The following is a 14,192-nucleotide window of genomic DNA, read 5'->3' on the forward strand; positions in this document are numbered from 1 at the left end:
GGTCAAGAGGAATGCATTTGGTTTTAAGCTTGATGTTCACAGTAACTACTAAATATCTTTGTGTAGTTCTACAGTCCTGGTGGTGATTTTTATGTTGCATCTTTGCAAATGTAAAATCTTTTTCAGTTTGGTACTGAAAAGCAAAGGGTAAATTCCAAAGCTTTTTAAAAGATTTATTCAGCATGTGATTAGCTGGATGAGTGCTCAGAGCCTAGGGTTTGTGTAGAGGGTGATCTTGTCCCCCAATGAGTTGCAGCTCAGGGTCAGTTGCTGAAGATTGGAGGTGGGCCTGATCTTAACAGGCCACACCTGTAATCAATAAGAACTAGTGCTATATAAGAGTAAGGAAAGAGGAGTGAGGAAGTCAGATTACTGCAAGGACCTGTGTCAGTGTGTAGAGGAGCTGCCTGTATCAAGAAGGTATGAAGCTCTGATAATATGAAATCCTCGTAATATGATGATAGAACTTTTGCTATCTAAGACAATAGGCTTGCTGTTTTGAAATTATGTTTTAATCACTTAATAATTTACCTATGTTTTATTGAAGTGAGGCCCCTAAAGATTTTCAATTATAGATGGGGATTTGCACATGAAACTGAAGACTGAAAATCCAGGTGGGAATCAGGTGTACTGCTTGTGAGCTGACAACTTTTTTTCCATTTAATGTCCATTAAATTCAGAGATCAGGTGTGAGGCAGCTCTGGGCAGCACAGATTTCTGGGCTGCCCAGAGCTGGAACAGCACAGTCAAAGGAGTGCTGCAGAACAAGGAAAGATGTGGTTCCTCTCTCTGAGTTTGCTCCTACATGAAGGTACTTCAGGTAGGGACTGTGTGACCAGATTGTTGGGATTTAGGTGAAATTATGTTGCTGCCTTTTAGATAGCATAGTATCTTTCACCAAGATGTTCTGCAGCTTAGCTGCAAATTGTACAGAAGTGTGCAAGTCAACTTGAGCTCACTAGTTTTGGAAATTAGGTTTTTATCTTTTATGATTTTTTTAGCCTGATACTTAGTATCCCAAGTTGAGAATCTTTTGATTTTACTGTTGAATTTTGTACATGCTTTTGTATTTAGTTCTGGTTTCACTTCACTATTCTGTTGAGCCATCTTTACAAAATCCTGATTCTTCTCATTCCCAGAAGCAGATCAGACATTTTTTGTTTGTATTTGTCAGGCTTAGGTTTGAACAGAGTTGTTGAAAGGTGAAAAGTCAGTGTGTTTTCCTAAATCACTAGCTCTGAGCACTGAAATACTGCCATGAGATGAGCTGACATGCATTCACCAAACATGAGTAATTCTGGCTGTTTAGCAGTGTCTTCCATCCTCAGAGAGTCCCAAACTGTTGTATCGGCCTTCTATCTTCAGGACAGTTTACCAGAGAAATGCCTCCACCTTTTCAGAAGGATTTTGACATCAAGTAACATTAATTTTGGTTCTGTTTCAATGATAATTCTGCTGGTAAATGGTGCTGCATGTAGCACTGAACAGATGCTGTAAGCAAGAAACAGCAAGAGGGGCAGCACGAACCAAGCAACTATGGCAGATTTTTTTGTTTGAGACTAGGTGGAATTCATGTTGGGAAACTGGCAGCAAAGCAGAGTTGCATAAGACACAAATGCATGCAAGTCCCACAGTTGCCAGAAGTGAATCTAATCTGCTGAACAGAACAACAGCACATTGCTGAAAAGGAAAAAACATTATCCCTTAACTCATAAGGTGACTCTGACACTCAGCCCATGCCAAGAGTCCTGTACAGAAGTCATGTCACCTACATATCCAGCTGGGGGACAGGCTGCACTGGCTGTAAGCTCTGGGGGTTATGCAGTATTTGCCCAGATGTTCTATGAGATGCTCCTTGTAAGTAACTGCTACCAGCAGTTTTAAGAATTTGCCAAACACTTGGGCTTAAACTAAAAAAGCTCCCACAAAACTCATGGCATTCACCTTGCTGAAAGCCACCATGACACAGCAGCTGTGTGTGGGCAGCACCTTGGCTAGGGATACAAGAGGTTTTAACAGAGACACAGTGCAAGAGGTCTTGTCACTGATTCCATGCTTCTATCCTATCTTGAGCAGCAAGCTTCCATGCCTTTGTGGTAACCTCTCCTTTGTGCCACAGATCAAATATTACTCACTGAATGCACACACCAGCTGCTTCTGCTGGATGTCTGCAATGCACTGACTTGTAGGGACTGGGTTTGCTGCAATGCTGCGTGCCTGGCTATGCTGGATGAGTCATTCCTGCAGAACAGAGACTTGAGTCCTTAGGAACAATTCCTGACAATAGAGAGATTCCTAAGAGCCATATCTTTCAGTGTCTGTCTGGAGAAGAGACAGGATGTCAAGAAAAAGGTCACAGACGTGCCAAGGAAAACCCTTTGGTTCTACAGCTCAAATTGGACAAATCCTCTCCTACACTGATATTCTTCCTTTGGAGGGTGTGAAAAGCCTTATAACTCACTTGGCCACTTTTACATCCTGCTTAGGGGGTTAAAGGAATTATTTCCAATTCCTATTCAGATCAGCTGGTGCTGTCTAACACATACTCTGTTATAGATGTTTTTCACAATGCTCTTTCTTATCCAGGCTGAAGGACACAGCAATATCCAATCAACACTAAAGCACCCCAGTGCTGATCCAGGGCAGGGAAGTGACAGAGCCTGCAGAATGCTCTTTGTAGAAAAGATTTGTCTGAACTGGACAGAGTTATATACCATATATATACATACATAACCATAACATATTTCAGTTTCTCTTAAGAAAACAGCTACTCTGATAGAAATTATTCCCATCTGACATTTCCTTCTACCATTACAGAAAGGAGCACAGGCTGTGTTGCTATGTGTCACCTTAGGACTTGCACGGGTTGCTAACCACAGTCTTTGTTCACTTGAAAAGGGGCAACTGATAACCTGCTGGCCTGTTCTTCAGACATGAGTCTGCTTCCATTTCCCCTTATGGCCATGAAAGTCTACCTGTGATAAGTTTAATTATTGCCCTGTTCTTTTTTTGAACATCAACATTTACATACTCAGAAATGAATTTTATTATGTCCCAGTTATTTTCTCACTTCCATCACTCAACTGATTTCCCAAAATGTAAAAAATACAGCCACTTTATCTCTTGAACCACTGACTGAAATATTTGCAAATATCTTAATCATAGAAGAAATTTGGGGGAAAATCTTGAAACTCTCAAAAGGAATTAATATGAAAATTATTTCACTGTTATCAAAGGATCTCTTTAACCATAACTGCAATATTCACTAGTTGCACAAAACTTCCAAGTATACCTATGACCATGCTAAACCTAAACCATCAAAAGGTATGCAACTGGAAGGAATCACAGCTGCCTGACTAATAGTTTAGGAGCAGAGACTGAATTCATCCTGTTAGTCTTTTTCTTCTTATTTGAAGTTTAATATTATGGTAAGAAAGCACATGAAACATACAATTTGGTATTAACAACTGCACCTCACTTCAAGGGATTTCACACCCATTTTCAAGCTTCATTAGCAAATGGTAAGACAGGTCAAAACAGTGACTTAAAGAGGAGACAAAATTGGTTTTCTGCCAAGAAGCTACATTTCCTCTGGTCTAAGTGAAAGTATTCATCACTAGTTTGTCTGGATACTTACAAAACATAGCACAAGTTATTTGCCTTAGTCTGAAGGTCTAATATCTTCTCTGTAATTATGGAAGTTTTTCCAATAAACCACTGGGTAATACTGCACTTCCTTAAAGATATCAAAAAGATCCATTATACTTTCTATAGTAGTGCTGTTGAGATTTTTAAGGTTTTCCATTGCATTTAGATAAAATGTTCTTTAAATTTTTTGTTAGGCTTTACTGTAATTTCTTGTACTGCATTTGGTAGCCAGGAAGGAGACAGTGATAAAATACATTAGTGGCTCTATAAAAGCTTAAATCTGAGCATCTGGAAGGTTTGTACTGAATATACCCTTATACAGATAATCACAGAGAATTTACAAGCATAGAAGAATTATAGGCAAAGAGAAATAAATGCAGAGTAAAGTTGTTTCAATAAAATGGTTTTCTCTGCAGAGGAACAGAAAATGAGTCATAGTAGGTATATCTTAAAGACATTTAGATCAAGTCAATGGAGATAGCAAGCAGAGATGAAAGCATAGTTTAGTACTAGAAAAGTAATTTGAAGTAATTCCCATTAGTGGAAAGGCAGAGCAGTGATGTGCACCCAGATAAGCTGCTTCTTTTGCTAATAAACTGAGACATTTACAAGACAAAAATCAAAACACAGAGACACAAGGACACTCCTTTCTTAAACATCATGGGTTTCACATGTCATTTAGGGCATTCTCTGAGGTAGAGAATTATACCTTTAATTGCACAGCAAGTAGCAACAGCTGGTTTTGTAAAACTGCTCAGGAAATAAAATTCTATCTTCCTCTTCAGCACTGTTGTCTAAATTAGGGGACTACACAGGAAAGCTAAGCAGAGTAAAGAGCTAAGCAGGATACATTTTTAGTAGTCTTGGTATCCAACACTACTGCAGTAAAAATCAGGGGCCAGGACCACACACTGTTACACATTCCTCAGGAAAAAAGCAAGAGTGAGAGTGGCAAAAGGGAAAAAAGATTAGAGTAACAGGTGAGATTTTCATTATAAACCTCAATCACGTGGCATTAACCATTTCCTGCACAGGTTTTCCAGACCTATCCCAAAGCACTACATCCCTACAAGGCACGCACATTCTAGACCAGTTTCAACTTCCCTTTTCAGCTGTATCATTAGCAAAAATTCATGTTCAATACAGAACACTCTCAAGCACAACAGTGCCCAGTTTCCTGCCTGGAGGTGTCCTGACTCCCAGAGATGAGCACTTCAACTCCTGCATGATGACAGTGTGCTACTGACATCAGAGAGCCAGCCCACATCATTTCTGGCAGAAGTAACACTCACAGCCTATTAAATAAGCATAAAATCTATTTTTTTACTCAACTCTAATAGCTTTTTTCACAAAGGTAAAGTTTCTGTTCCTGAGATGAACAATAAAGCAAATAAACACCAAAAGAATTAGGAAGATTAAAACAAGCAAGCCATGAAAGGAATTTTCATCTTTTGAAAGACAACATTTTCTTATAATAAGTAGTCAAGAAAATTAAAATATGATCTGTGTTCCTTCTACCTTCACTTGACTAGTCTTTTCCATGGGAACAGAGGGACAAAATTAGGCAATTTTTGCTTGGGTATTTTACTCTGACTTTATTCCTTTCAAGAAGTAAAATGCTGTATGCTTTGCAGTATCAAAGCAGGCTTAGGGACATTTTAAAAGGCAAATACTTCTCAACTTCCTTTATCATTACTTCTTTGTATTACTCAATAAATAAAGTTAATACTACCAGCCTATGAAGCTGGGAGTCATCTGGGGGACAAAACAAGGAATACACACTTATTCATGAAAACTCAAGATTATTGAAGGACAGCCTGGTTTGTCATGAGGCACCAGGATGAAACTGTGCAAGCAATAGGCAAAGTTACCCAAAGTAACACTTGTTAAGCATTACGTGACATTTCATTTTGCCACTTTGCCTTACATGCATCAAAGGAGGAAAAAATGAACCCACTGCAGACACCTCCAGTTTTGATGCCAAATGTTTGGGCTTGGTCCCAGTGCCAAGGAAACTACAGTTGAAGCATTTTTTTTTCCATCTAGCACTCATTGTCTGTAATTGGGCCTGTAATACAGGTATTACATGCAGCCTGACAACCTCTAGCAGGGAGAAGGGCTAGGGTCCAGAGTCAGTACCTAAAAACCATCACTGTAAATCTGTAAATTACTTTATTCTGAGATGGTGCCTGGAATTGCCCTAGTAATAGTCTATGACCATCAAGCTCTGCTGAAGAAGTCTCCCAGTCACAGACATATTCTCTCTTGCAATCACAGATGACTATGACCAATATTGCACATAGCACAGAACCATCTCCTTAGAGAAGGAAACATTTTAATACACACTTAGTTGCCTGTGTGGCATTTTTCTCTCAGTTCATATTGCTTCAAACTTTCTTTCACCCCTTTAGTTAGAATCTGACTGAAACACTGTGATGGCAATCAGCAGAAATTAGAGGTAAGGGGGCTGCAGGGGTTTAAAGAGTAGACAAAAACTGTATCTCATTATTTGAGTGGAATCAGTTTGAAAAAGGCTAGTTGAGCTGGAATGTAAGTAATCCTGAGCTGAAGTTAGTCTGTACTTGTTGTAAAAAGAATCTATCAATCTGTGAACAAAATATGTATGTCAATTCTCTCAATAGCTTGAAAACAGTCAAGAAATTAATTCTTACTATTAATTTACTACCTGCAAGCTTATGGTAACAACAGTGAGCTCATACATTACAAAGCAGTCACTCATGTCTTCTTTCTCCTACCTTGCTTTTTCATTCGTAACCTACACAGCAAATGCTCTAACCACAGACTCTTTTCTCATAGAACCTGTCATCTGCAGTTCAGTGAATCACATAAAAATCTTGTATACATCCTATGAGTCTTTGCATTTACTGCATCTAAATTGGTGATGAACGCTGAGTATCAACAGTCATCAAAATTATTTTGATATGGATAGGAATAATTACAGGCTAGCCCTGTACAGTGACATTTAACCCAAAGATCCTTAAGACAGGAGCTTGTGAAAGAACTCCTGTAACAGGAATAAGATTAATTGCTAGAACCAGTGCAATGAACACGACTGATACCTCTGAGACTTAAACTAGCACAAAGGGAATAGTTCTCATTTATAACAGTATCAGCTGTTAGAAGTAAAAGGGCCAAACAGTGCCTCCAGCTGTTTCCCTCTGGCTGTACTATTTGGGTAATTGCAGACTTACCCTCTGTGATCCAGATGCTGAGCCTTTAAATGAAGTGCGTTTGAAGGAGCCACTCATCCTCCGTAAGGAACCTGTGAACTTTCCTTTCTTAATCCCCTCCATAATAGAACTAGCACCCCAGCATCAAAGAAAACCCTGATTTCACTCACGTAGCCTGAGCAGGTTTTTTCTTGAAGCCAGCAATCATTAAATTACAGCTTAAATGAAAAGTAAGACAAATGCATAGAACAAAATCAAAGCCAAATAATGAGACTTCTGTTCCTATATGGACCCTGTCACAAGTGCTACCAGCAGCCAGCCAAGCAGAAAAACAAGGCAATCCACTGATAGCAACTGCTGGCCCCCTCCCTCTTCTCTACTGACTCTATAATCAGGCTTAATGCACACAGCTTCTGCAAGCTATGGTTTTTAATGGACAGAGATTTAATAAATGGTGATTGAAGGTAAATCTACTTTAGAAGCAGCAGCCCAAAAGGTTTTTATTTGTGCAAAGCACGGGGAAGTCAGATGGAAATTGTTTTGGTATCAGTAGAAAGGCACATAAAAAGAGCAGATGGTCCTCAGCAGACCATGGGTTAGAGGCCTGGTGAAGCCCTAAAGGATAACTGCTGATGCCTACACCAGGCCCCAGGATGAGAGTGACAAGGTTTTAAAAGCAACCAACCCATAAGATCACCAGTCAGATTCTAACTAATTAGGGTATGAGAGTAGATAAGGCATGGTGTGCATAAACTTCATGAATTCTCACTAATATCTCAATGCATCTGTTTTGTACTATTCTGCCTAAAATATGCAGAGTGAGAACAAAAGAAGATAGTTAGGAGAGGGCAAAAAAGAAATGAGGATGACACAAGGTGCTTTAAAAGAACAACTAAGTAATTATTGACTAGGAAATATCTAGTTGGCTCCAGAAGACATCAGCCAGGAATTTGTTACAGAGTCTGGTTTAGAAAAAGAAAATAGATGAGAATGCTGAGAAAACAGAGATCCATTTCAGAAAAATAGACAGGGATGGCAGATTTGTAACTGTGAAGTCAAGTCAGAACCACTCACTTACAGAATTCAGTTAGAGAGTCATAATTTTCTCTTTATTATATTTTTTTAGGTTCATCCCCTTTGTGCCTCAGTAAAGTTGGCACAGGGGCCTGCTTGCAGCTGTTTACAGGAGGCACAAAAAACTACGCTGGAAAGCTGAAACAAAACAATGTGGAAGAGATTGATACACAGATATGCATGAAATTTGTTGTTCTGGTCAGCAAAGAACAAAACTAGGGACATACTCTTCAAAAGGCAGAAATTTAGAAAACAAATCTATTCTTCAAAACACAATGCAGAATGCGAGGAAGGAATAAACTCAATTGACTCAGTCCCTTTGGATGTGTGATTCTAAGATGTCTGAGCTCCCTGTAACTGTTCTTGGTGCACTTTAAGGACCACTCTGGATTTTCACAAGTCATCCATACCAAAGGGACATTTGCATTCAAGAGCCAGATGAAAGCAATCAGTGAAAAAGAAGCTGCTGACTACTAACCCCAGCTGAAAAATCAGGCAACTAAGCTGATGTTCTTGCCCCCACTGTGCTTACATAACACTTCATGGGCCATTTCCACTAGATTGGGAAACAGAGACACACACCATGCTGGCACTTTCAACAGCTCTGTGACAAGTTGAATAGATTTTCCAAAAGAGCTTGTGGTTTTAGGAGAGTAGTCTCACATTAGGAAACCTTTTAAACAAATGTTATTAGGAAGGTTCCTGTCTCATGTTGGAGTTTTCTGCTTCATCAGTTGAGCTGATTCAATGGTTTGTGTGGCCTGGATCAGATCTGTGTAAGCACATGGGCTAAAACAGCACAGAGGGAGGAAAGCACAGTAATCCCTGCCCACAGGATACTGTTGGACAACAAAGGAATATTTGTCACAGTAGGGAAGTGAAAGACCCTTAAACGGGCTCTGAAATGGAACAATTCATGACATGAAATGACACACCTGTCCATCATCCTCCACCTTTTGTAATGGAATCAAATTGGTCAACCCCGGACTATGAAAAAAACAGAGCATACACCCCTACAAAGGAGCAAGCAGAGTGCAGGCAACATTCTATTTGCAAGAGTCCATCAAGCTCCATGACTGCCTGTGCTCTGGGAAAAGCAGGATGCACTCATTTCAAAGTGCACAGAAGACATAAGCAGTTGTAAATCTTACTGATACCACACCATGGGAATTTAACATTTGCAGTCAGGAGCAGATCCATGTCCCCAAGGTCCTACCACAACGTGTTTTGAAAGCTTGGCCAGAGACAACTGTAGTTGTTTCAGCCCATAGGAAAAAAAAACCAACAGCATTACTCTTGCTGTTCACAGAGCTGTATTTTATGAAACACTCTAGAGATGTCTGATGTTAGTTTTAAACAAAAAGCAACAGATTTAAAGCTTTGATCTGTAGTCCATCATGTCAGCTAAAATGTTTCCGCTTACCCTAGTAGTCAAACTAAATATGGAAAGCAGCAGTCCATAATCCAATGAACTTTATTTACACTGACAGGAAGAGGTAAGATAGGCTTAGACCTCTGTAAAGACCTACATGTACAAGACATGTAGAATCAGGCCTTCCTTCACTTGGCATTTAATATGAGTAGTAAACTAAACACAAGTTTCTTTCTTGTGTTCTTTCATAGGCAATGAATTATTAAAATAAAAAAACCCCAACCTTAAAACACTTTTTAAAAATGGGATGTCTTAAAAGAATGTTTTCTTTTAAAAAACATGTTGGTTTGGTGTCCTTTGACATTTGTGATACAATATAAAAATTTCAAGAGTCATGTTTAACTGAAAAACCAGCCTAGGGTCCTTTACACACTTAGCAGTTCTTGACTCCTTATTTTGCCTCCCTGAAGCAAAGCACAGACAGAATATTGTTTGGTGCTGGTTACCTACCATGAGAATGAGCACTCTGGAGGTCACTGGGGACTGCTGGGTGAAGACTTGGCTTCTTCTGTAAACTACATATCCTCAAAGCACTGCTGCAGCAACCTAGGCAAGAGAATATTTGGATTAAATATGTAACAGCTTACACAAAAATCCAGCAAGTCACTGGCAAGTGACAGCTAGAGGGAAGAAGTTCCATGTAATTAATTCTACACCTAAAATCAGAAGTAGTATGCAGGCCACTCTGTGGTACTTTTACTTGAGCAGTCTGTTTATCCATTCTAGAGCTTTCTTATTTAGCAACTGCCCCCTCTCTTTCTCTTGCAAGGAAAATAACAAGTTTAAAGAAAAATTAAAGCAGTTCATGAGATGTGGACAGAAAAGATAAACAAACAACCTCTGTTTGTGCCAGTGGGCCTGTAAATTAGTGCCCGTTTGAGCACTCTCACATATAAGAAATAATCTGCACTAATCATATGAACAACAAACCCCATGCCAGTAAATAACAAAACATATGCAAGTAATCATATCAATACCCTGCCAAGGGAGTAGAAACCCACCAGGTCACACTCTCACCTCAACCTTGGAGGTGATCAACCATCAGCTTCCCTGTATTTGTAAAATCACAGAAAAAAAAAAGTTGGAGCAACTTGAGAGGTTCTCCTAGTCTGACCTCCCATTCAAAGGAGAGACATCCTGAAAGTCAAGGGGCCGAGGGCTTTGCCCAACTGAATGCTGAAAACCTCCAAGGACAGTGTTTCCAGTCCTCTGGGTAAGGTGGTACACTGCTCCACCACTCCCCTACCAGAGGATTTTTTTCATTATGTTCCTGTGGAATTTCCCTTGCTGCACTGGTTCTTTCTTCTGCACTTATGAGAAGAAATTGGCTCCATCTTTCCTGTAACTATCCTTTACTTAGTGGAAGCCTGCAACTTAATTCTTCCTTAGCCCCTTCTCCCCAGGCTGAACAAGCTCTTCCAGCCTATCTCTACATCTACATCTGGCTTCCACACTCCAACCACCCTCATCCCAAGGGCTCCTACAAAGATATTTGCAAATCCTGTGCTAACGGGCTCCCAAAATAAAGACAACACTCCAGATGCAAACTCATAAGTGCCAATCAGAGGGAACAAACATTTCCCTCTCACTAACACAGCCTTCAGCACTGCAAGGGCACTCTGCTGACTCACCTTCAATTTGCTGTTCACTGGGATTCCAGGTCCTGCTAACACAGATATTTTTGCCCCCCGCACAAAGGAGAGGAATGATGAGAAGGACTCCATCTTATCAGAAGTCTAATTAATGACTTTATTATACTATATTATTCTATACTATATTACATAACATCTAAACTGAATCAGCCAAGCACTCCACTGCACAGCCTCTCGTGACTGTCAGCCAACAGTCCCAACACACACACCTGGATCCAATTGGTCAGTGAATCAAAACACTCACACCAGAATCCAATTACCAATTCCCTTCAGGTAAACAATCTTCCACTTGTGAACAAACACAGGAGCAGTAAATGAGATAAGAATTGTTTGACGTTCTCTAAATCTCAGAGAAAGAAAAATCTCAGAAATATTCTCGGGAAGTCGTGCCTTGTTTTTCTCTGAGAAGAGAACTGTGTCTACAGCTTTGCATTCGCCTCAGAAAACTTTTATTAAGTTTGTGTTGGTCGATTCCTCCAGCTCATTGGTGAAACAGCCTCCAGCTGTGTTTCCCTTGGAAGAGCTGCAAATTTCCTACAGGTGCACTCTAGCCCATTTTCCATGGTACCAAAGATGTTACTCTATATTGGCCCATTCTTTATCACATTTTACATACAAAGACATATTCAAACTGAAAATTAAAAACAAAAACTTGTTCATCTTAGCAGTTTAGAATGTGCTGAATTGAAGCACAGAGAACTTTAGAGCCTGAATTTGTGATAGAGGGTGTTCCTAAGATCCTGCTTTATTACAGCACCCTCAGAGAGATGAGAAGAAGAGTTTTACAGCAGTTTTACAGCAGGCCCACTGAACAGCAGGCTGAGCCAGCTGACTTGCATACACAGGGCTAGCTGCCAGCTCTTTAACCATTTTCCATGTGGTTGATCAATGGTACTAACATTGAGCAACTGTGCTTGGATGGGCTTCATTTGACCACAGAACAGCACAGTGAGCTCTTCTCTTGGAGCTCTATGGCTCCTTTCCCCTTCCTGAGTACATTAAGGGCTTGTACAGGCAGCACACAGCAATTTAAAGCACAATCAGCTTCCATCTCAGCCAGTTGGTGTTACATTAGAAATGGAAATTAAGAGCCCGGGAAAAATTTTTACAGGAAAATTTGTCCAGCACTGCACTTTTGACATTCCTGTGTTTTCAAACAGTATCACAAGAAGCTCTGGCTACTATTAGCAGGGACAACGTCTCAGATTAATAAAACTGAATAAGGTTGTAGTTCTGGAAGTCACTTATTTCTGCTTCCCATCACAAGCCAGTATCTGCAACTAGTGACCAAAAACTTGCTCCCTGCTTGGGTAACCAAGGAATGTCTGAAGAGCAGATGTGCTGGAAGCCCTGCTAATATTCAACATAAGAAATGATGGAATAAGGCTTCCTACTGTGCTTCATTGTACTCGAGGTAGAAGCAGCAATTGGTTCTTACTATGAAATAACTGAATTGCCATCAATTCTGAAAACTGATAAGGACAGACTTCCCTGAGATGCTTTGGTAATGTTTCAATTCTCTAATTCATAGCACTGGGTTCGGCTGCAAAGCTCCAAGCACACAATGCCCACTCCTGCATCCACCGCGTGGGATCCCTGGGGGGGAAGAGCTCCCATCCCCAAAACTCGGCCGGTCCCACTCACCGCCTTTCGGCTGCCACCAGCGCCACCTGGTGCGCTTTGCAGCGCCTTTTCCTTGGGAATGCACAGCATTTTCTCATGGGCTATTCTCCATCCTCCCTTCAGAAATACAACCATGGCTAATATTTATCACATTGGCATGTGGGAAAGGTCAAATATGTTAATCTTTACGTGCAATTAATTGTCCAGAAGATGTATAAAAACCTCTGTACGAAAAGGAATTTAATGGGACAGCAACCCTTCCTTAACCTTGATGTACTGGTATTGTACACCATGATGTTGGCTCTGACTGTAAAAAAAGCTTTTCAAATGAAAAAAGTAAATAAATACACACAAGAAATTTAGACCAGTTAGCAGTAATGGTAACTGAAACCTAGAGAAGACCTAGAAAGGTGCATATGAATACATTTTGGTGCCAGAAGAACAAGACAGTGTACGGGATAAGTTAGCGGCAAGAGACTGTAAAGATAAGTTACAGAGCAGCTTTCAGTGTAGAGTTAGCTGCAAGACAACTGTAAAGATAAGATATAGAACAAGTTTCAATGTAAAGTAAGGGACTGAGAATCAGATATTCTCTTCCTATCCCTGATTTTCAATGGGACTACGTGCAAGTCACCCCATATCTTGAATATCTTGGTTTCTCTACCTGAATAAAAGAAGCAATCATATAAACCAATGCAAAGACACAGAATTCCAGTATATTTGTTGGTGTTCTTTGGCAGATACAAGTATGATTGTGCTTTGCAAACTGCTTGAGCAAAAAATCCCAACATTTTTAAAAAACCTTCTCAGCTGTACTGACAAGCCCACAGTTCTTTATGGTAGGTAACGGGTTCAATGTTTTGCAAGATGTTTTAAGTACTTTCCCAACACTAATGAAACTTTTCAAAGAAGAGAAAAGGAAATCTCAGCTGAACTCTGAAGGATGCTAATTTAAAAGGGATGGCTACAAAACCCTAACATCTCATTTCAGAGTTATCACCAGATGAAAGAAAAGGGAGGAGAAATAAAAATGTAATACTATGATCCCCCTTCTCTGCATTATAACTCTACCACTTTGAGGTTTCTTTATTTCAGTTATATTTACCCATGATGCAGTCCAGAAACAACTCTAGCACACCTCAGCAAGCAGTGAATTAGCATGTTCTAGGTGGCCTTGTCTGACAGAGCTTAGCACCTGTCAGTGTGTTGCTGGTCCCTGTTTATTGTCATTGCATAACTCACTGATTCCTGTGACATTCCAGTGACTTTTGCCATTATGCTGGATGTTTTCTGACTGCAGTGTTTTATCTTCTGTTGACTGATATTTGTTAAGAAAGGTGCATTAAAGCAGTGAAACCTAATTAAATTGGAGGAGATTTGATAACACCAATTAGGAGAAAAATCCATTGCTCCCATTTGCCTATGAGGCATTAGATAAAAAAGCAACTGTGCTTTTTGTCCCTAACCTCCGAAGAAGAAGGGGGCAACCCCTTAAAGTTTTCACTGATTTCCTTGGGATTGCCAAGTGGAGCTGCTGTCGTATTTATGCCAGAGAAAGACACCACCAAGTAC

General features: G+C 40.1%; 1 protein-coding gene across 2 annotated transcripts in view; it reads right to left on the minus strand.

The window, feature by feature from the left end:
- TRPM1 (transient receptor potential cation channel subfamily M member 1) overlaps positions 1 to 14,192 on the minus strand; it is a 95,182-nt gene that overhangs the window by 64,153 nt on the left and 16,837 nt on the right. For both annotated transcript variants that reach the window (XM_030228485.2, XM_050978451.1), the window contains one exon: positions 9,796 to 9,891. In XM_030228485.2, the coding sequence (XP_030084345.2) occupies positions 9,796 to 9,798 (3 nt within the window). In that variant the 5' untranslated portion in view covers positions 9,799 to 9,891. The remainder of the gene's footprint in view (positions 1 to 9,795; positions 9,892 to 14,192) is intronic.

The sequence above is a fragment of the Serinus canaria genome, chromosome 10 (genome assembly GCF_022539315.1).
Source record: "Serinus canaria isolate serCan28SL12 chromosome 10, serCan2020, whole genome shotgun sequence".
In the NCBI taxonomy this organism is placed as follows: Eukaryota; Metazoa; Chordata; class Aves; order Passeriformes; family Fringillidae; genus Serinus; species Serinus canaria.